At 40.9% G+C, this 21,400-nt stretch overlaps 1 protein-coding gene across 1 annotated transcript in view; it reads left to right on the forward strand.

Moving 5' to 3' along the window:
• The first annotated feature begins 18,539 nt into the window (after positions 1-18,539).
• MYO3B (myosin IIIB) overlaps positions 18,540-21,400 on the forward strand; it is a 381,433-nt gene continuing 378,572 nt past the window's right edge. The window contains exons 1-2 of the mRNA XM_060106164.1: positions 18,540-18,689; positions 19,428-19,562. Coding sequence (XP_059962147.1) covers positions 18,540-18,689; positions 19,428-19,562 — 285 coding nt within the window. The remainder of the gene's footprint in view (positions 18,690-19,427; positions 19,563-21,400) is intronic.

Here is a 21,400-nt window from a genome sequence, read left to right on the forward strand (position 1 = left end):
ACCTTACGTTTGGTAGTGTATATATGTCCATGCCGCTCTTTCACTTTGTCACAGCTTACCCTTCCCCCTCCCCATATCCTCAAGTCCATTCTCTAGTAGGTCTGTGTCTTTATTCCTGTCTTACCCCTATGTTCTTCATGACATTTTTTTTTCTTAAATTCCATATATATGTGTTAGCGTACAGTATTTGTCTTTCTCTTTCTGACTTACTTCACTCTGTATGACAGACTCTAGGTCTATCCACCTCATTACAAATAGCTCAATTTCGTTTCTTTTTATGGCTGAGTAATATTCCATTGAATATATGTGCCACATCTTCTTTATCCATTCATCCGATGATGGACACTTAGGTTGTTTCCATCTCCGGGCTATTGTAAATAGAGCTGCAATGAACACTGTGGTACATGTCTCTTTTTGAATTCTGGTTTTCTCAGGGTATATGCCCAGTAGTGGGATTGCTGGGTCATATGGTAGTTCTATTTGTAGTTTTTTAAGGAACCTCAATACTGTTCTCCATAGTGGCTGTACCAATTCACATTCCCAGCAGCAGTGCAAGAGTGTTCCCTTTTCTCCACACCCTCTCCAGTGTTTATTGTTTCTAGATTTTTTGATGATGGCCATTCTGACTGGTGTGAGATGATATCTCATTGTAGTTTTGATTTGCATTTCTCTAATGAGTAAAGATGTTGAGCATCCTTTCATGTGTTTGTGGGCAGTCTGTATATCTTCTGTGGAGAAATGTCTATTTAGGTCTTCTGCCCATTTTTGGATTGGGTTGTTTGTTTTTTTGTTATTGAGCTGCATGAGCTGCTTATAAATTTTGGAGATTAATCCTTTGTCAGTTGCTTCATTTGCAAATATTTTCTCCCATTCTGAGGGTTGTCTTTTGGTCTTGTTTATGGTTTCCTTTGCTGTGCAAAAGCTTTGAAGTTTCATTAGGTCCCATGTGTTTATTTTTGTCTTTATTTCCATTTCTCTAGGAGGTGGGTCAAAAAGGATCTTGCTGTGATTTATGTCATAGAGTGTTCTGCCTATGTTTTCCTCTAAGAGTTTGATAGTGGGTACATGACTCTTTTTGAATTATGGTTTTCTCAGGGTATATGCCCAGTAGTGGGATTGCTGGGTCGTATGGTAGTTCTATTTGTAGTTTTTTAAGGAACCTCCATACTGTTCTCCATAGTGGCTGTACCAATTCACATTCCCACCAGCAGTGCAAGAGGGTTCCCTTTTTTCCACACCCTCTCCAGCATTTATTGTTTCTAGATTTTTTTTTTTCTTTCCTTTTTTTTTATTTTACAAATTTAATCAGTTATACATATACATATGTTCCCATATCCCCTCCCTTTTGCGTCTCCCTCCCACCCTCCCTATCCCACCCCTCCAGGCGGTCAGAGAGAACCGAGCTGATCTCCCTGTGCTATGCGGCTGCTTCCCACTAGCTATCTACCTTACGTTTGGTAGTGTATATATGTCCATGCCGCTCTTTCACTTTGTCACAGCTTACCCTTCCCCCTCCCCATATCCTCAAGTCCATGCTCTAGTAGGTCTGTGTCTTTATTCCTGTCTTACCCCTATGTTCTTGATGACATTTTTTTCTTAAATTCCATATATATGTGTCAGCATACAGTATTTGTCTTTCTCTTTCTGACTTACTTCACTCTGTATGACAGACTCTAGGTCCATCCACCTCATTACAAATAGCTCAATTTCATTTCTTTTTATGGCTGAATAATATTCCATTGTATATATGTGCCACATCTTCTTTATCCATTCATCCGATGATGGACACTTAGGTTGTTTCCATCTCCGGGCTATTGTAAATAGGGCTGCTATGAACATTTTGGTACATGTCTCTTTTTGAATTATGGTTTTCTCAGGGTATATGCCCAGTAGTGGGATTGCTGGGTCATATGGTAGTTCTATTTGTAGTTTTTTAAGGAACCTCCATACCGTTCTCCATAGTGGCTGTACCAATTCACATTCCCACCAGCAGTGCAAGAGTGTTCCCTTTTTTCCACACCCTCTCCAGCATTTATTGTTTCTAGATTTTTTGATGATGGCCATTCTGACTGGTGTGAGATGATATCTCATTGTAGTTTTGATTTGCATTTCTCTAATGAGTAAAGATGTTGAGCATCCTTTCATGTGTTTGTTGGCTGTCTGTATATCTTCTGTGGAGAAATGTCTATTTAGGTCTTCTGCCCATTTTTGGATTGGGTTGTTTGTTTTTTTGTTATTGAGCTGCATGAGCTGCTTATAAATTTTGGAGATTAATCCTTTGTCAGTTGCTTCATTTGCAAATATTTTCAAAAATTATGTTAATTTCTCTCTTTTCCAACCTCTCTGACTCCTGGTACCTTTCCCTAAAGTTTGAGCTTGTAGCCTTCTGGAAAATGTAGGAAGACACATATAGAGAGAGATACACACACATAAACATATACATAAAATGGCTATAAATGTAGATTTTATTTTTACTTGTGCAAAAGTTACCTTTACACATTGTTCAGTACTTTAAAAAAACTGTAATTGTACATATTGGCATTCTTTCCATATTAGTTGAAACCAGACTTACCTTCTTTCTTTTAAGTGGTTACATGTGGCTAGATGGTATTTCATTTTATGTAATTATTAGGATTTATCACACAATCTCTCCACAATGATGGACTTTGAGATTGTATCTTGTTTTCTATTAGAAACAATCTCCTTTTCTTGGCTAAACTGGTTTATTATTATCTGTTTTATTTTGTTTTTCCCCAGAGAACTATACCTTTAATTATGTATTCTATTATTTTTCTGTTGTGTAATTCATTAGTTTCTGCTTTTGTTTTTTCTTATACTTTCCTTAGATTAATTTTGTTGATCCATCTCTATCTTTCTAAGTAGAATGGTTTTTAAATTCATTTTTATTATAATTTGCTTGGTAAAGTTTTACCTTGAGCCCAACTTCTAAAGTTTTTTGCTACATACTATCTTTAATATTGTTATTTTTTATATACTCTAATTTCAGTTTTACCTGTTTCCTTTGCATCAAGATCTGAAAGAGCTTTAAAATTTTCAGGTAGCTAGGCTTCTTGTTTTTTTTTTTTTTTTTTTTTGCGGTATGCGGGCCTCTCACTGTTGTGGCCTCTCCCGTTGCGGAGCGCAGGCTCAGCGTCCATGGCTCACGGGCCCAGCCGCTCCGCGGCATATGGGATCCTCCCGGACCGGGGCACGAACCCGTATCCCCTGCATCGGCAGGCGGACTCTCAACCACTGCGCCACCAGGGAGGCCCAGGCTTCTTGTTTTTATTATTAGTATTTAGTTTTATTTCAGTATGGTCAGGGAAGATTGTTCTAATTCCACTTTCCTAGAATGCATCAAGACTTTACTTTGTGGACTAATGTATTCTTTCTTTTAAAATTAAATATCCCATCAGTGCTTGAAAAGAAGTCTTATGTTAGATTATGCACTTTGATATGTATCTACTGGGTTAACCATATTGATTGTATGATTCATATTTCATATTATTTTGTCTCCTTGTTCTGTCATGACTGACAATATCTGTTACTCTTATTGTGTTTTGTTGATTTCTTATAGAGGTTTATGCTTTTATAAATTTTAACACTGTTTTTGGTGCTGAAATATTTATAACACTCGTTACTGATTTAAACTTTGGTATTCTAACAGCATGTAGAACAGTACCTGGTGCATAGTAATTGCTCAATTATTATTACTGAATGTACTAATAACACTTTATATTCTTTAATAGTTTTTGCCTTGAATTTACTCTTTTCTGATGTTAATACTATGATTTTTTTAGTTGTGTTACCATCTGACTGGCTTATCTTTGACCTCCTTTTACCTTTAACCTTTCTGAGTCATAAAGACTCCTAGATAGTTTATTTTAGTGTGGATCTTTATAGATTTGGTTTGTTCTCCTTAAAGAATCCTATATTTATTGATATAATAAATGTTTACATTCTTAATGCTTCTTAACTTACATTATATTTTCTATCTTTAATGCTCCCCCTATCTCTTACCTCATGGGTTGTCTTTTCTTCATATGGTATACATATGTGTCTTTATGAATAAGTGTACATTTTAATGATAATGTCAAAGATTTATAGTCTATTTTTTGGTCTTTCAGAGATTCCTTTTATAACTTTGTAGAGTGGTTTTAACCTTTATCAATTTATCAATTATTTACTGACTCAGTGACATGAGTGAGAAAATTAACACATAGGCTTTCTCCTTACTTTTGTCAATATTGTCATTTCACTTGGTTAATTTTATAATTTTAAATAGTATATTTAAATCTCAGTTTCTTGATTTATCATCTTTAGAAAGTAGACAAACTTTCCCCCTCCCCTGAATTTGGTTTATTATCATTTTTTATTACAGAAATGTATAACAGTTCTCTCTGTAAATGTACTTCATACTGCTGCTTTGCATCATTTCTAAATATAAATAGGTTCAGATATCCCTATCAGGCTTTCTACTAGAGCTCCACATTTATCTCTTTGTTTGCTGGGTTTTGGACTCGTCTTTTTTTTTTTTTTTTTTAAGTAAGACTCATGGAGTCACTGAGCTCTTGCATGTCTGAAAATGTCTGTCGTCTTTATACTTGAACAACACTTTGGCTAAATATAAAAATATTTGTTCATACTTTTTTCTCTCTCAGACTTTTGTACACATACATTACAGGTGGATTACAGATTTTCCTCTATTGAGTATTGAGTGTTGGTGTGGAGAGAAGCCTGAGTTTTTGTTCTGTTTTGTTTGCTTTCCATTTTGTTTCAGGGTATGTATTTGTGTGTGTGTGTGTGTGTGTGTGTGTGTGTATGTGTGTGTCTCCTCTGTACCTGAAAAATTCTGTCTATCCTTTATATTCAGTAATTTTACCAGGAAACGTCTGTCTGTCTGGACTGTTCATTTTGCCTTCTGAAGTACAAGGTATTGGACATTAGGGGCAGTCATGCTTGATGGATATTGACTTTGCTTTTCTTTCCAAAGTATTGTTTAAAATGCTGTGCTAGCATTATTCTACTTGGCAGGAGGCATCTTTTCCTACATATCTTTGGAAATGTAACTTGTTTTAAAATAGAGCCTGATTATTTCTTTTACTTCTTTTAATGACCCACAAAGCTTAGTTTGAGTAATGTAGGCAAAAGGTTCCTACTAAATTCTTATTGCATATATAAGTGATGAGCCTGGACCCACTTCCCTGCTGCTAATTCACCCTCTGTCTCTACTTCTCTCTAAATAGGGAGTGTTAATGAGGTTTTTCAGAATTTTGTCCAACCACCATCTCCCAAACTTACCACACTTCTGGGAAAAGAGAGAGAGCTGGGCTGAAAAGAGAAGTCATTCCTGGTATCTTCCATCTCTCACTTTCCCCAAACGATACTTTTCAAAGATTGTGGCATGAAATTGTATCCCTTGTTCTGTTTGATTACTGCTGTACATTTTGTTTTGTATTCTTTGCTGGATCTCAATTTTTTCTGTTAACAATGTTCATTCACTTAGTTTTAGGGAAACTTGATACCTGACTTCACTCTTCCATCTTACCCCAAAAGTCATAAAGCTTTCTTAAACAAGTTTAGAACCTTAAAAGCAAAGCTGAGCTTCTTACTCTTCCTTATATTTCTTATAGATCCTAGTACAGGGCTTGCATACAATTGGCATTTAATAACTACTTACTAAATGCATAAGTAATAAATTTTATGGTAAGTTGGTCTAATCTATAACCTATTGTTGAGGTACAGTCACCTTGGAATCGCCAAGTCTAGTTTTTGATTAATCCACAGAGGTGATGGACAAAGCACAAGGGAAGAGCAGTAGGACATGGAAAAAATGGCCACACTTCACAGCGAGGATGTTTAGTGCCCACTTCAACCTTGGAAGAACTGAGCTCATCTATTTACTTTCGACCCCTCATGGTATATCAGGTCATAGGGCCTCTAAAAAGACACAGGTGAATGAGCAGGAAATTTATTAGGAGTACCGTTTTCCTTTGGATTAGTTTTTTTTCCTTCTTTTTCACTAAACATATCAGTTTTAAGGGCACCATGTGAAATTTGTCCCGTGGCTTCCTTTTATTGCCAAAGCCAAGGCTCACCTTGGACTATCCATTTTCCCTCTGGGCCTTTCACCTGCTGCTTAGGGGCCACCCACCCAGCTACTTAGTGGGTATGTGACTCTGCATTTAGCCTTGGGCAGGTTCAGCTTCATGCCATTGGGCAGTTTCTTTTTCAGGGACCAGATGAAAAAGATCACAGATCTTTTTGTTCATTTCGGTGTCTGTATATTGATGTTGTTTCTCTCTTCCTCCTTCAGGAAAAAAGAACAGGAGTTGGATGGGCAGAAGAAGGTGACTTGCCTTCTGCCTATTGATTTTCCTGTGCCATTCAGCGGTTCATTAGTTTCTCCTAACTACAGTTCTGCATTTAGTGGCAGTTTGGGCTGGGACATTAGCCACCGAGGGGGACTGACTGTGCCTCAGTCACCTAGAGGTGAATTAGGAAGGTGACTTTCTGACAATATGAGTGTGGGTGCTTTAGAATCAAATGCCAGGGTGTTTTTCTGTTGGTCTTATATTAGTGGTTTACTATTTCTTATATGAGTAAAGTTCTAGCCCACATGAAACTTTGAGACTTTAAAAAATTAATTAACTTATTTTTATTGAAGTATAGTTCATTTGCAATGTTGTATTAGTTTCAGGTGTACAGCAAAGTGATTCAGTTATACAAACATATACATCTATTTGTTTTAGATTCTTTTCCCTTATAGGTTATTGCAAAATATTGAGTATAGTTCCCTGTGCTATATAGTAGGTCCTTGTTGGTTATCTGTTTTATATATAGTAGTGTGTATATGTTAATCCCCAAATCCTAATTTATTCCCCCCTGCTTTTCCCCCTTTTGTAACCATAAGTTTGTTTTCTATGTCTGTGGGTCTGTTTCTGTTTTGTGTATAAGTTCATTTTTATCATGTTTTCTTTTAGATTCCACATGTAAGCAATATCATATGATATTTGTCTTTCTTTGTCTGGCTTACTTCACTTAGTATGATAATCCCTAGTTGCATCCATGTTGCTGCACATGGCATTATTTCGTTCCCTTTTTTGGCTGAGTGATATTCCATTGTGTAAATGTACCACATCTTCTTTATCCATTCGTCTGTCAGTGGACATTTAGGTTGCTTCCATGTCTTGGCTATTGTAAATAGTGCTGCAATGAACATTGGGGTACATGTATCCTTTTGAATTATGGTTTTCTCCGGATATATGCCCAGGAATGGGATTGCTGGATCATATGGTAGCTCTATTTTTAGTTTTTTAAGAAACCTCCATACTGTTCTCCATAGTGGCTGTACCAATTTACACTGGTACATTGGTTGGGAATGTTGGTGGTACATTCCCACCAACACTGTAGGAGGGTTCCTTTTCCTCCACACCCTCTCCAGCATTTCTTATTTGTAGACATTTTGATGATGGCTATTCTGACCAGTGTGAAGTGATACCTCATTGTAGTTTTGATTTGCATTTCTCTAAGAATTAGTGATGTTGAGCATCTTTTCATGTGCCGTTTGGCCACCTGTATGTCTTCTTTGGAGAAATGTCTATTTAGATCTTCTGCCCATTTTTTGATTGGGTTGTTTGTTTTTCTGAGACTGAGCTGTATGAGCTACTTGTATATTTTTGAGATTAATCCCTGGTCGGTTGCATCATTTGCAAATATTTTCTCCCATTCTCTAGGTTGTCTTTCCGTTTTGTTTATGGTTTCCTTTGCTGTGCAAGAGCTTTTAGGTCCCCTTTGTTTATTTTTATTTTTTAATTTTTATATTTTTTTGTGGTACACGGGCCTCTCACTGTTGTGGCCTCTCCCGTTGCGTAGCACAGGCTCCGGACGCGCAGGCCCAGTGGCCATGGCTCACAGGCCTAGCCGCTCTGCGGCACGTGGGATCTTCCTGGACTGGGGCATGAACCCGTGTCCCCTGCATCGGCAGGCGGACTCTCAACCACTGCGCCACCAGGGAAACCGCCCCCCGCTTTGTTTATTTTTGTTTTTATTTCCATTACTCTAGGAGATGGATCCAAAAAGATATTGCTGCAATTTATGTCAGAGGGTGTTCTGCCTATGTTTTCTTCTAAGAGTTTTCTAGGATCTGGTCTTACATTTGGGTCTTTAATCCATTTTGAGTTTATTTTTGTGTGTGGTGTTAGAGTCTGTTCTAATTTCATTCTTTTACATGAAGCTGTCCAGAGACTTTTTAGAATATCATCCAGGGTGGTGGTGGGGAGACAGTTCAGGGAGAGGTGGGGCTAACCACGTGTATGAAGACTAGAATGTACACTGACATATTTTAATTACACATAATTAAAAAAACTTTTTATAATTTCTAAAATAAGGAATTGAAAAACATACGAAAGTAAACAACATTACCATGAACCCTCATGTACTTAGGTTCAGTAATATTCCCCCGTGGTCCGTCTTGTGTCATGAATGCCCCTTATTTTTTCCACTCATATTTTTCCAGACAGCATATTATTACACCTCTAAATATTTCAGGATGTATTGCTAAAAGATAAGGACTAAAAACACACCCACAAATACAGTTATCACAACTAAAACATAATTAACAATGTTTCTTTAGTACCATCAGATAACTAGTTGGTGTTCTAATGATCTCATAACTTATTTCTTTAGGTTGTTTTTGTGAATCCACCCTTTATTTCACGTTTGGTATGTATCTTAAGCATCTTTTAATCCTGAGGTTATCCCTTTCAGTTTACTTATTTTTATTTGCCATTTAGTTTTTGAAGAAGTTGGGTCATTTGTCTGGAGAGTTTCTTACTTAGAGTCTGGGTTTTGCTTATTGTACACCTATGGTGTTGCCTAGCATGTTGCCCTGACCTGTGTTATTCCTGTAGATTGGTAATCTAGATGCTTGATTAGATTCAGGTTTAATTTTTTTTTTGGCCAATGCATAATGCCTGACTTTCTTTTTGTGATGCTAGAAATGTATAGAATTTAAATCTCTATGGTGTAATATTTGATAAAACGTAAGCATGGAATATTTTGACTTATTTTAAAAAGTGTATCCTTTGCTGATAATTGAAACCAGAACTCCTAAGGAAGTCTTTAGACATTCAATCCTGATAAGATAAAGCAGCAGATGTGCTATTAGTTTACAGCCATATGGGAAACTCCTCACTGCAGTGTGAAGTGTAACCTGGGCAAGGTGCCCCTCTCTTGCGGTAGAGGGATCTGGAGCTGAGGTGTTCTGTGATGGAACAAGACCTGCCCCTGCTGTTAGTTGCAAACACAGGTCATTTTTAGTCCATTTTTACTTATCAACAGAAAGAATCTTATTGACAGCCTGCTTTCCCAACTGCTGCAAAGAGACACGGCCTCTGACTCTAGGAGTTTGCCTTCTAAAAACAAAACAAAACAAAACAAGAAAAAGACTATTGTTCTTAACTTCCAAGGGACTCTGTTACCACAAGAATAAAGCCTCTTTTTTTCTTTCTGTTGAAGTATGGTTGGTTTACAATGTGTTACTTTCTGGTGTGCAGCAAAGTGATTGTTTTATATATATATATATAATATATATATATATATATATATATTATATATATATATATATTCTTTTTCAGATTCTTTTTCCATTATAGGTTATTAGAAGATATTGAATGTAGTTCCCTGTGCTGTACAGCAGGACCTTGTTGTTTAAATTCTCTTATTAAATATCTGTCTATCTATCTATCTGTGTGTCTGTCTCTCTAGTGGCCTAAGTAATGAGAAGTTGGGTATTTCCTAGATATTTGGTTAATAGTGATGTGTGGGCAAAGATAGGGAAATATTCCTTTAATACCTGTGTTACCCTTTTTACTGGATGGGGATATCTTTCCTAGGTGAAAGATATCCCCATAGTGGGACTTTCCCCATAGTGGGAGGGTTTGGATACCACAGGAAGATGGGGGACAGCAGAATCTTGCTCTGAGAGAGTAGTGACTTTGATCAGAAATCTCTTTGTGGCATTGACTTCCATAATACCGCTACATGCAAAATCAAAGCATATTCATCAAGTCTTCACTCTAGAACAGCCACACACACAGACACGTCCAGGCCCATAGGACTTCTGAATTGGTGTGTAAATTGCATGAGTTTCCTCTGTGCTGACAAATGCCATCACTCACCTCTTCCCAGATAGATTCGTCCTTCAATTTGCTTTGCAATGAGAGTAGCCCATGTAACTTGAGTTTTCTAGCCTCCTGAGGTCACCCTTTCATTTTGTGTCCAAATAAACGATGGAGGCCCCATCTGGGGAACTGCAGGAAGCCCAGGTACCTCTGAGGGAACTTCTGAGGGTTCTGTAGAGTGCTGAGGTCCCAGGTTCATCCCTCTCACTCCAGACTGCTCCTGGCCCTTCTTTGGTCACCCCTAGCTAGTTCCATGAGGCCCCAAACACAGACATGGGCAGAAGCACGGTCTACCCTGAGGTCAGCATTCTGGCCAGGAGCGGCTTTTCGGCTGTCTGAAGGGCTGCCTCCACGAGCGAGTATCAGCATCTTTATAGGGCTATATTAGCATCCACTGTTCGGGCTGGCTGTTAATCATCAGAGAGTTTATAGAGTCGGGTGTTGATTTTAAAGAGAGAAGACTGGCGACCCTATTAATGTGCACCTGTTTTTTTTTATTAGTTTATGCTTTATAACAAAGTGAATCAGTCATACATATACATATGTTCCCACATCACTTCCCTCATGCATCTCCCTCCCTCCCACCCTCCCCATCCCACCCCTCTAGGCGGTCACAAAGCACCGAGCTGATCTCCCTGTGCTCTGCGGCTGCTTCCCACTATCTATCTACCTTACGTTTGGTAGTGTATATATGTCCATGCCTCTCTTTCGCTTTGTCACAGCTTACCCTTCCCCCTCCCCATATCCTCAAGTCCATTCTCAAGTAGGTCTGTGTCTTTATTCCCGTTTTACCCCTAGGTTCTTCATGACATTTTTTAAAAATTCCATATATATGTGTTAGCATACGGTATTTGTCTTTCTCTTTCTGACTTACTTCACTCTGTATGACAGACTCTAGGTCCATCCACCTCATTACAAATAGCTCAATTTCCTTTCTTTTTATGGCTGAGTAATATTCCATTGTATATATGTGCCACATCTTCTTTATCCATTCATCCGATGATGGACACTTAGGTTGTTTCCAGCTCCGGGCTATTGTGAATAGAGCTTGTGCACCTGTTCTGTTACACCTTTATTTAACCTTGTCTGCGAGTGTCCGGATGGACATGATGGGTGTGGCCGTGGGACCTGATGAGTGTGCCTCCTGCTCACCCATTACTGGTGCCAACGGTAGAGGAATCCCTCTGGTGAGTTTTCCTTGTTTTGCAGGGAGCAGAGAGTGCTGTCCATTAGGTCCATGAGGCATTTGGCCTCCATGTGGGAGGGTACTTCCCCCACAGAACTTTTCCGTATTTGGTGCAGTTGGTCAGAACCATTGCTAATCAGATGACTCCCTTCATTCTGTTCTGTGGAACAAAGGTCTTGGGCCTAGGGAGGCCCGGATTCCTATTCCTGTACTTCCCCTAAACAGTCCTGTCACCAATCTGGCCTTCAGTTTCTTCATCTGTAAGTTAAAAGCCTGTTAGTTTGCTAGGACTGCTATAACAAAGTACCACAGACTGGGTAGCTTAAACAACAGAAATTTACTTCCTCACAGTTCTGGAGGCTAGAAGTCCAAGATCAAGGTGTCAGCAAGGTCGGTTCCTTCTGAGGTCTCTCTCCTTGGCTTGTGGATGACCACCTTCCCTCTGTGTTCACATGGTCTCTCCTCTGTGCATGTCTGTGCCCTCTTCTCTTCTTGTAAGGACACTGGTGACTGGGATTAACTCCTGCCCTACCCCTCTGCCCCATAACTCATTTTACCTTAATTACCTCTTTTTAAAGGCCCCGTATCCAAATACAGTCACATTCTGAGGTACTGGAGGTCAAGACACTTCATCATATGAATGTGGGGTGGGGGGGTGAGATACAGTTTAGCCCAGAGCAGGGGGTGAGGTGGTGGTGGTAGAGGGTACTTAACCAGTGATTTTCTAATAGTGCTCAGAGGAGATCCCAGAGACTGGGGTGACAGACTATCCCGGTTTGCCTAGTTCTGAGGTTTCCCAGGACATGGGACTTGCAGTGCTGCACTGAGCAGCCCAGGCAAACCAGGGCGGTTGGTCACCCTGCTGGTCTCCCACGGAAGGCACAGGGCAGGCACTTGCTTCCCCAGCCTCTCTCAGCCAGAGTGGCACTGCTTCTCTCAGCTTATCCATCGGCCTTCTAAGCGAGAGTTAATGTAAGAAAAGCGTCTCATGGCCCAAAATCATTAGAAAAACCACTTGATTCAGTGGCCTCCAGGATCCTCTCCTGCTGCCACACGGTGTGATTTGATCTCACTTGCACACACCGAATTCCAGCCCGTTGTTTGAAACTAATAACTGATCGGAGCAAAACGAATATGGTTCTCATTTTGTCTGTGGCTAAGGGTAAAATAAAACAGAACAAGAAACTGTGTGAAGCCTTGCCTGTTCCGAAGCAGAGCTTGGTGCCGTGCCTTAGTGATGGCAGGTGACACTGGCCAGGCACTCACTGTGCTCACTTTATTTGATCGTCACCCCTTAGCCTCCTAGCAACTCTGTGAAGTGGGTGGCAGCAGCAGCCCCACCGTGCCGGTGAAGAAGCGGAGGCCCAGGGAGACGGGCAGGTCTCCAGGCCGGTCAGGGCAGGGCCTGGATCACGAAGGCAGTCTGACTTAGCGCCTGTGTGTCAGGCGCTGAGCCCAGATGCAAGTGGGGAAACAGGGACTGTCCTGCTAAGTGGAACGTAATCCCGTCTAGGCTGATGGGCCAGATTCTTCTCTCCAGGAAGGACATCTCACCCACCCTCACTTGTCTGGCCTTGACCAGCACCCACTGCTGGTCCTGCTTTTTGCTCCTGTAGAAGCAGAGCCTAGAGCAGTTCTCAGGGTGTTCAGAGGTTTTGGTGATCTTGCAATAAAGGACACTGAATCACATAGTGGCAAAATTGTTCCCTTGCTAATTCTTTTTCACGTCTTGTGATGACATTAGGGAAAGGTTTGTACTAGGCTTTAATTCTACCCCATCACTCCATGATCTCCCTTTTTGCAAAAGAACAGAGGGCAGCACTATCTGGCTGGACTTGAACAACTGTTGTTTTTAGCATAATCATCTTTTTGCTGTTAATTTTGATATATGGCAAATGATTTAGGGTAGAGATATAAAGTGCCTTTAAAAGACATTTATGAGGGCTTCCCTGGTGGCGCAGTGGTTGAGAGTCCGCCTGGCGATACAGGGGACGTGCGTTCGTGCCCCGGTCTGGGAAAATCCCACATGCCGTGGAGTGGCTGGGCCCGTAAGCCATGGCCGCTGAGCCTGCGCGTCCGGAGCCTGTGCTCCGCAACAGGAGACGCCACAACAGTGAGAGGCCCACGTACAGCAAAAAAAAAAAAAAAAAAGAAAAGACATTTATGAGACTTCCCTGGCAGTCCAGTGGTTAAGACTCCACAATTCCACTGCAAGGGGCACGGGTTTGATCCCTGGTTGGGGAACTAAGATCCTGCATGCTGCACAGCATACCCCCCCCCCCAAAAAAAGACATTTATTTATATGAAAAAGCAAATAATTTAAATGTATTTAGTAACTACTAGCACAGGTAATGTACACATATGGCAAGAATTGTGAAGCATGTGCTGAGAAAGATGGATTTTGTGAAACACTGGCCGGGAGGAAAGATTAGAGTTCGTTAGAATCTTGAAACCAGCGGATGAAAGGCAGGAGTCATTTGACCAGCCGACCTTTTAGGGTCATTGTCTCAACTCAGTGTGAGCCTGGCCTGGGCTCTTGAGGTGCTGGTTGGAGACCCCTTTAGAGCACGGTACGCCTGCTAGGTGAACTCTGGAAAGACAGATTCCCTTCCAGTATCAACACAACAGCTATTGGGATTTTGTTTTGTTTTGTTTTGGTAATGGTTTTCAGTATCTTTGAAATGCCCCCATCAGAAAGGGTAAGGATTAAATAATGGATTTTTGTTCCAAGTCAAAAGGCTGTGTCTTGAGAGAATGCAGTTTAGAAGATAATTAGAATTAGAAGTGCAAATTGGATTGCCCAGCATGAGGCAGAAGTGCTCACCTTGGGTGGACACCAAGCCACAGCATGGGGATTGGATGCTGTGGCTGTCTGTGTTGGAGCTGATGGTCTCTCGCTTGGGGTTAGAAGCAGCCTAGGGTTGGGACCCCTCTTCTAGCCTTGGAGTAACTACGCTTGAAGGGACTTTTTCGTGGGATCAGTCTCGGGTGACTTTGTTTGCCTGCCAAGCTTGCTGCTAGTACTTAAAAGTACTTAAACTCCACAGGGCCATGTCCTTATTAAGTAGAGTACTGCTAAGGCAGAGTGAGTTTGAAGCTTCTGGTTAACCATTCAGTGTGGTTCCCACAGTAGGCTGTTGCTGTATGGATGGGATCTGGGCTTGGCTAATCCTTGCAGGACCCAAGACCTGGATGGCAATGGATACTGTGCACTGACTGATGCTGTTACCAAACCAAACTTGGGTCTGATCACCCGGGCACAGCAAAGCCATCTACAGACACTGGTTGTGGTGAAGGAAAGTACAGCATTTATTGCAGGGCGCCAAGCAAGGAGAATGGGCAGCTCATGCTCAAGAGACCCAAAATCCCTGATGGCTTTCAGGGAAGGGGTTTTAAAGGCAGCGTGAGGGAGGGAGCTGCAGGGTGCATGATCAGCTCCTGCACAGTTCTTGGATTGGTTGGCATCAAGGTGAAGTTTCAAGCATCACCAACCTTCTCGTTTCAACCAGTCCAGGGTCTATGTTCTTGTGGTCAGCAGTTTTCATCTGGTGGGGCTCTGCTTCCTGTAAAAACAGCTTAGGAATGTGTGTCAGGCCTTTGTCCATACCTTTCAGGGAACTGGGAGTTTGGTGATTCTGCTATGTGGCAGATTTACAGTCTAAATTGTTACCAGTTTCCTGGCCCAACAACTGTTCTTTGTTTCTACATCTTCACATTTCCTAATCATTAACTCTTGAGCCAGCCTTTTGAGACTCAAGGCTGGCCTGGAAGACTAAACATAAGCCTTCTGCTTCAAAGGACAGGGACACGGGTTTGTACATGGTTTCAGTGCCTGGTACAGGCACCAGATCCTCCTCCTTAACAGCCCAGACTTTGCACATAGACAGTAGTTCTAGTGACCATCAGAGAGGTCTGGTCAAGGTTCCTATAACCTGGTACATAGTCTCAGACCCCTGGCTTTCAGCTGTTTTCCCTGCAGCAGCAGCCACCAGTCCGCAACTTAGAACGACAATCGTCTGGTCATGACTGGACATCCTCTTTGGCCCTTTTACTCCCTCCTGCTGTGTGGATATAATTTCCCCTTTTAGAACTGTGTTTTTCAAGATGTTTCAGAGTCATGTTGCCCGCCCCTCCATCTTCTACCCCCATTTCTTTTTTTCTTTTTTTTTTTTTTGGTGGTACGCGGGCCTCTCACTGTCGTGGCCTCTCCCGTTGCGGAGCACAGGCTCCGGACGCGCAAGCTCAGCGGCCATGGCTCATGGGCCCAGCCGCTCCGCGGCATGTGGGATCTTCCCAGACCGGGGCACGAACCCACGTCCGCTGCATCAGCAGGCAGACTCTCAACCACTGCGCCACCAGGGAAGCCCTACCCCCATTTCTTAAGGAGGCTTCATATCCCTCATTTAAAAAAATCTACTTAATATAGAAGGGGAAAATTAAAACAAAAAGAGAGAGAGAGAGAGAGAGAAAAGTACCACAAGGTTGCTGGTTAAGAATAAAAATATTCTTTTTTTTTAAACATCTTTATTGGAGCATAATTGCTTTACAATGGTGTGTTAGTTTCTGCTTTATAACAAAGTGAATCAGCTATACGTATACATATATCCCCATATCTCTTCCCTCTTGTGTCTCCCTCCCACCCTCCCTATCCCACTCTTCTAGGTGGTCAAAAAGCACCGAGCTGATCTCCCTGTGCTGTGCAGCTGCTTTCCACTAGCTATCTGTTTCACATTTCATAGTGTATATATGTCCATGCCACTCTCTCACTTCATCCCAGTTTACCCTTCCTGCTCCCCATGTCCTCAAGCCCATTCTCTACATCTGCATCTTTATTCCTGTCTTGCCCCTAGGTTCTTCAGAACCATTTTTTTTTTTTTAGATTTCATATATATGTGTTAGCATACGGTATTTGTTTTTCTCTTTCTGACTTACTTCACTCTGTATGACAGATTCTAGGTCCATCCACCTCACTACAAATAACTCAATTTCATTTCTTTTTATGGCTGAGTAATATTCCATTGTATATATGTGCCACATTCTTTATCCATTTATCTATTGATGGACACTTAGGTTGCTTCCATGTCCTGGCTATTGTAAATAGAGCTGCGATGAACATTTTGGTACATGACTCTTTCTGAATTATGGTTTTCTCAGGGTATATGCCCAGTAGTGGGATTGCTGGGTTGTATGGTAGTTCTATTTTTAGTTTTTTAAGGAACCTCCATAGTGTTCTCCATAGTGGCTGTATCAATTTACATTCCCACCAGCAGTGCAAGAGGGTTCCCTTTTCTCCACACCCTCTCCAGCATTTATTGTTTCTAGATTTTTTGATGATGGCCATTCTGACTGGTGTGAGATGATATCTCATTGTAGTTTTGATTTGCATTTCTCTAATGAGTAAAGATGTTGAGCATCCTTTCATGTGTTTGTTGGCAATCTGTATATCTTCTTTGGAGAAATGTCTGTTTAGGTCTTCTGCCCATTTTTGGATTGTGTTGTTTGTTTTTTAGATATTGAGCTGCATGAGCTGCTTGTAAATTTTGGAGATTAATCTTTTGTCAGTTGCTTGGTTTGCAAATATTTTCTCCCATTCTGAGGGTTGTCTTTTCATCTTGTTTATGGTTTCCTTTACTGTGCAAAAGCTTTTAAGTTTCATTAGGTCCTATTTGTTTATTTTTGTTTTTATTTCCATTTCTCTAGGAGGTGGGTCAAAAAGGATCTTGCTGTGCTTTATGTCATAGGGTGTTCTGCCTATGTTTTCCTCTAAGAGTTTTATGATGTCTGGCCTTACAGTTAGGTCTTTAATCCATTTTGAGTTTATTTTTGTATATGGTGTTAAGGAGTGTTCTAATTTCATTATTTTACATGTTGCTGTCCAGTTTTCCCAGCACCACTTATTGAAGAGGCTGTCTTTTCTCCATTGTATATTCTTGTCTCCTATATCAAAAATAAGGTGACCGTATGTGTGTGGGTTTATCGCTGGGCTTTCTATCCTGTTCCATTGATCTATATTTCTGTTTCTGTGCCAGTACCATACTGTCTTGATTACTGTAGCTTTGTAGTATAGTCTGAAGTCCAGGAGCCTGATTCCTCCGGCTCCGTTTTTCTTTCTCAAGATTGCTTTGGCTATGTGGGGTGTTTTGTGTTTCCATACAAACTGTAAAATTTTTTGTTCTAGTTCTGTGAAAAATGCCATTGGTAGTTTGATAGGGATTGCGTTGAATCTGTAGATTGCTTTAGGTAGTATAGTCATTTTCACAATGTTGATTCTTCCAGTCCAAGAACGTGGTATATGTCTCCATCTGTTTGTATCATCTTTAATTTCTTTCATCAGTGTCTTATAGTTTTCTGCATACACGTCCTTTTTCTCCTTAGGTAGGTTTATTCCTAGGTCTTTTATTCTTTTTGTTGCTGCGGTAAATGGGAGTGTTTCCTTAGTTTCTCTTTCAGAATTTTCATCATTAGTGTATAGGAATGTAAGAGATTTCTGTGCATTAATTTTGTATCCTGCTACTTTACCTAATTCATTGATTAGCTGTAGTAGTTTTCTGGTAGCCTCTTTAGGATTCTCTATGTATAATATCATGTCATCTGCAAAACAGTGACAGCTTTACTTCTTTTCCAATTTGGATTCCTTTTATTTCTTTTTCTCCTCTGATTGCTGTGGCTAAAACTTACAAAACTATGTTCAATAATAGTGGTTAGAGTGGACAACCGCCTTGTCTTGTTCCTGATCTTAGAGAAAATGGTTTCAGTTTTTCACCATTGAGAATGATGTTGGCTGTGGGTTTGTCATATATGGCCTTTATTATGTTGAGGTAAGTTCCCTCTGTGCCTACTTTCTGTAGGGTTTTTATCATAAATGGGTATTGAATTTTGTTGAAAGCTTTTTCTGCATTTATTGAGACGATAATATGGTTTTTCTCCTTCAGTTTGTTAATATGGTGTATCACATTGATTGTTTGGCATATGTTGAAGAATCCTTGTATTCATGGGATAAACCCCACTTGATCATGGTGTGTGATCCTTTTAATGTGCTGTTGGATTCTGAAGAAGTAAAAATATTCTTGTTTCAAAAGCCCAATGCCACTAATCCTGTGATCTGTTGCACATAACAAACTTTTCTTCCCACCAGGAAACATCTTTATGGATTGTTTCATTACAGCACCATGATGCTTGGACTTGAATCGCTTCCAGATCCCACAGATACCTGGGAAATTGTAGAGACCATAGGTAAAGGCACCTATGGCAAGGTCTACAAAGTAACTAACAAGAGAGATGGGAGCCTGGCTGCAGTAAAAATTCTAGATCCAATCAGTGTAAGTAACAGTTATAAATTATAACCACAATATAGTGTTTCATACACACTGAGCTTTCAACTTCTTTCTTTGTTCTGGGGATGATTTTCTAGGGATAATGAAACCTGGCATGAAATCTCAAAATGAGTTATGACTCCTTAGCCCATCTGAATGAAGGGACTCCATTTGGAGTTAAAACTTCCCTTGATTTTCTCTTTTGTCCATTTTACTATTGTTTTGATTTTGGTCCCCTGGACCCTTCAAATGTTATTCTCTTGGAAAGAGTGATTTGTTAGGTTTGTACAGAGGCTGATCTCTCTGTAAGTTACAAAGTGATCCAGACTTGTGGTATTCAGTTATCTTAGCCTGGCATCCTATTTCAGAGCACTGAATACTGAGCCTATAATGTTGTGCACTGTTTACCACAGTGAGGTTGTAAGTGTCCTATCCTGGTTGGGTCCCTTTGGGCTACTTCTCCTTAATTGCTTTGAAAATTCAGACATTTTTAAATTTAAAAAAAAGATATTTATAATATTATTATTAAGAATATATAATGAAGACATTTATTGGTATAACAGTTAGAAGGCTTTAGTTGGTATCTGAATGTCCATTGTTAGGTATTTTCAAGATATGGTAATGATGACATTAAAAATACAGACTACATATGCTTTATTAAATGGTTACTTGATCGTGATATCATTCCTGTACCCTTCCTTGCACATTATACTGAATCCAGCATGCACTTTTTACCTTGTGTAGGATATGGATGAGGAGATTGAGGCAGAATACAACATTTTGCAGTTTCTTCCGAATCACCCCAACGTTGTAAAGTTTTATGGGATGTTTTACAAAGCAGATCACGGTGTGGGAGGACAGCTGTGGCTGGTCCTGGAGGTAAGAGGCTCCTGTTGGGTAACCAGCAATTCAACAGAGTGCCAGGGGTGAGCAGACTCATTGTTGCCTAAATAGTGTAAGATGCACATCTGGGGAGGTGGTCTCTCCTGCATGGCACAGGTACCTTACCAGATGTGGTGTTCTCCACGTTCTTATGGGTAGGCTGTGTGCTGAAAATGTGCACGTTTCTCTGCTTGTAAGGTTTAATAATCTTCTTCTAATTCAGTGAATACAGGAACACAGTTGGAAAAGGTTATTTTCAACCCTAGGCTGGGAAAATTTCACTGAAAACATGTTCCGATTGATGCAACTCATTTTCAAAAATTGTTAACCCAAGTTTTACTTGGTTGCCAAGTTTGAGTCAGCCCATTCATGTTTATTTATCCTCATCTTAGGCTGGGTTTCCTGAAAAACGGACTCTGAGAATTTTGTATGGAAGGTGTATTGGAGAGTTCTTACAGGAGCTAGATGTGCACGGAAGGTGGGATTGGGCAAGGGAGCCATTAAGCATCAGTGTGGTTGCAGAGGTCTCAGCCCATCCTCAGGGAGAAGAAGACCTGGGATCCTCTTGTAGGGTTGTCCTGGATTTTGTCTCTGCAAGAGCCAGTCACTTGGTGCATGCCACCCTGGGAGGGGGTGTGGCCTCGGGGGAGGCAGTTCCCTGTAGTTGGGCACTATTCCTGGTGAGAGGTGCCACTGGGACTTGGGATCAGGGAGCAGCTGATATTCCTGGCAGCATCTGCTCTGAAGAGAGAATCTGAAGGGAGCACCAGTATATCCAGTGTAGTCTTGCCTTTTTTCTGCCTTCTTAATGGGAATGAATGTGTGTAACTGGATGCAAAAGAGTCCGTTCCCCACAAATACAATTCCTCCATGGAACTAACATGGCAAAGACACAATGACAACATATGAAATTAGTATATTAGGACAGGTCTATTGTATTGCCTCAGGGTGGGTCTAGGTCCACCCTGATCTGTCCTGAACTCTGCCCCTCTGAACCAGCCTCCGAGCCTGAGGTCACATGTGTGATCCATGAGCACGGGGACGTGTGTGAAAGCTTTAAGAGAGAAGCAACAAAGGAGAAACCAGCCCTCAATTCACTGTCTGGGGTCTCTTGTCGAAAACCTTTCACCTGGCTCTGGGAGGGCCTGGCCATGAGGCAATATATACCGGCTGCCATGGCAACAGTGTATGGGGAATTCACTTGTATTCAAATGGAATAATCTGCAGGGAACATTTCCGTCACATCAGTTGCCTTCTTCAGAATATAAAGATATAAGGGGTTTTGGTTTTCAGAAATCATCTTTGTCTGTTTAGTTGGCTGGTTAAGTCACATAACATATTCTCATAGTATCACCTTTTGGATTTTATTACTCCCCACTCCCTCCCTGGGAATATTATAGATTTTATCCTGCCAATGAAGCTCTAGAATAACATTAATTTTTTTAATGCTCATTTTCATAAGATATGGAAAGTATTGTTTCTAGGGTCTCTGATTATATTCTTTTTTTTTAATTTAAAAAATTATTTATTTATTTTTGGTTGTGTTGGGTCTTCATTGCTACACGCGGGCTTTCTCTAGTTGTGGAGAGCGGGGGCTCCTCTTTGTTGCGGTGTGCGGGCTTCTCATTGTGGTGGCTTCTCTTGTGGAGCATAGGCTCTAAGTACGTGGGCTTCAGTAGTTGTGGCACATGGGCTCAGTAGTTGTGGCTCACGGGCTCTAGGGCACAGGCTCAGTAGTTGTGGCACACGGGCTTAGTTGCTCTGTGGCACATGGGATCGAACCTGTGTCCTCTGCATTGGCAGGCAGATTCTTATCCACTGCACCACCAGGGAAG

The sequence above is a fragment of the Mesoplodon densirostris genome, chromosome 8, assembly GCF_025265405.1.
Source record: "Mesoplodon densirostris isolate mMesDen1 chromosome 8, mMesDen1 primary haplotype, whole genome shotgun sequence".
Lineage (NCBI taxonomy): Eukaryota > Metazoa > Chordata > Mammalia > Artiodactyla > Ziphiidae > Mesoplodon > Mesoplodon densirostris.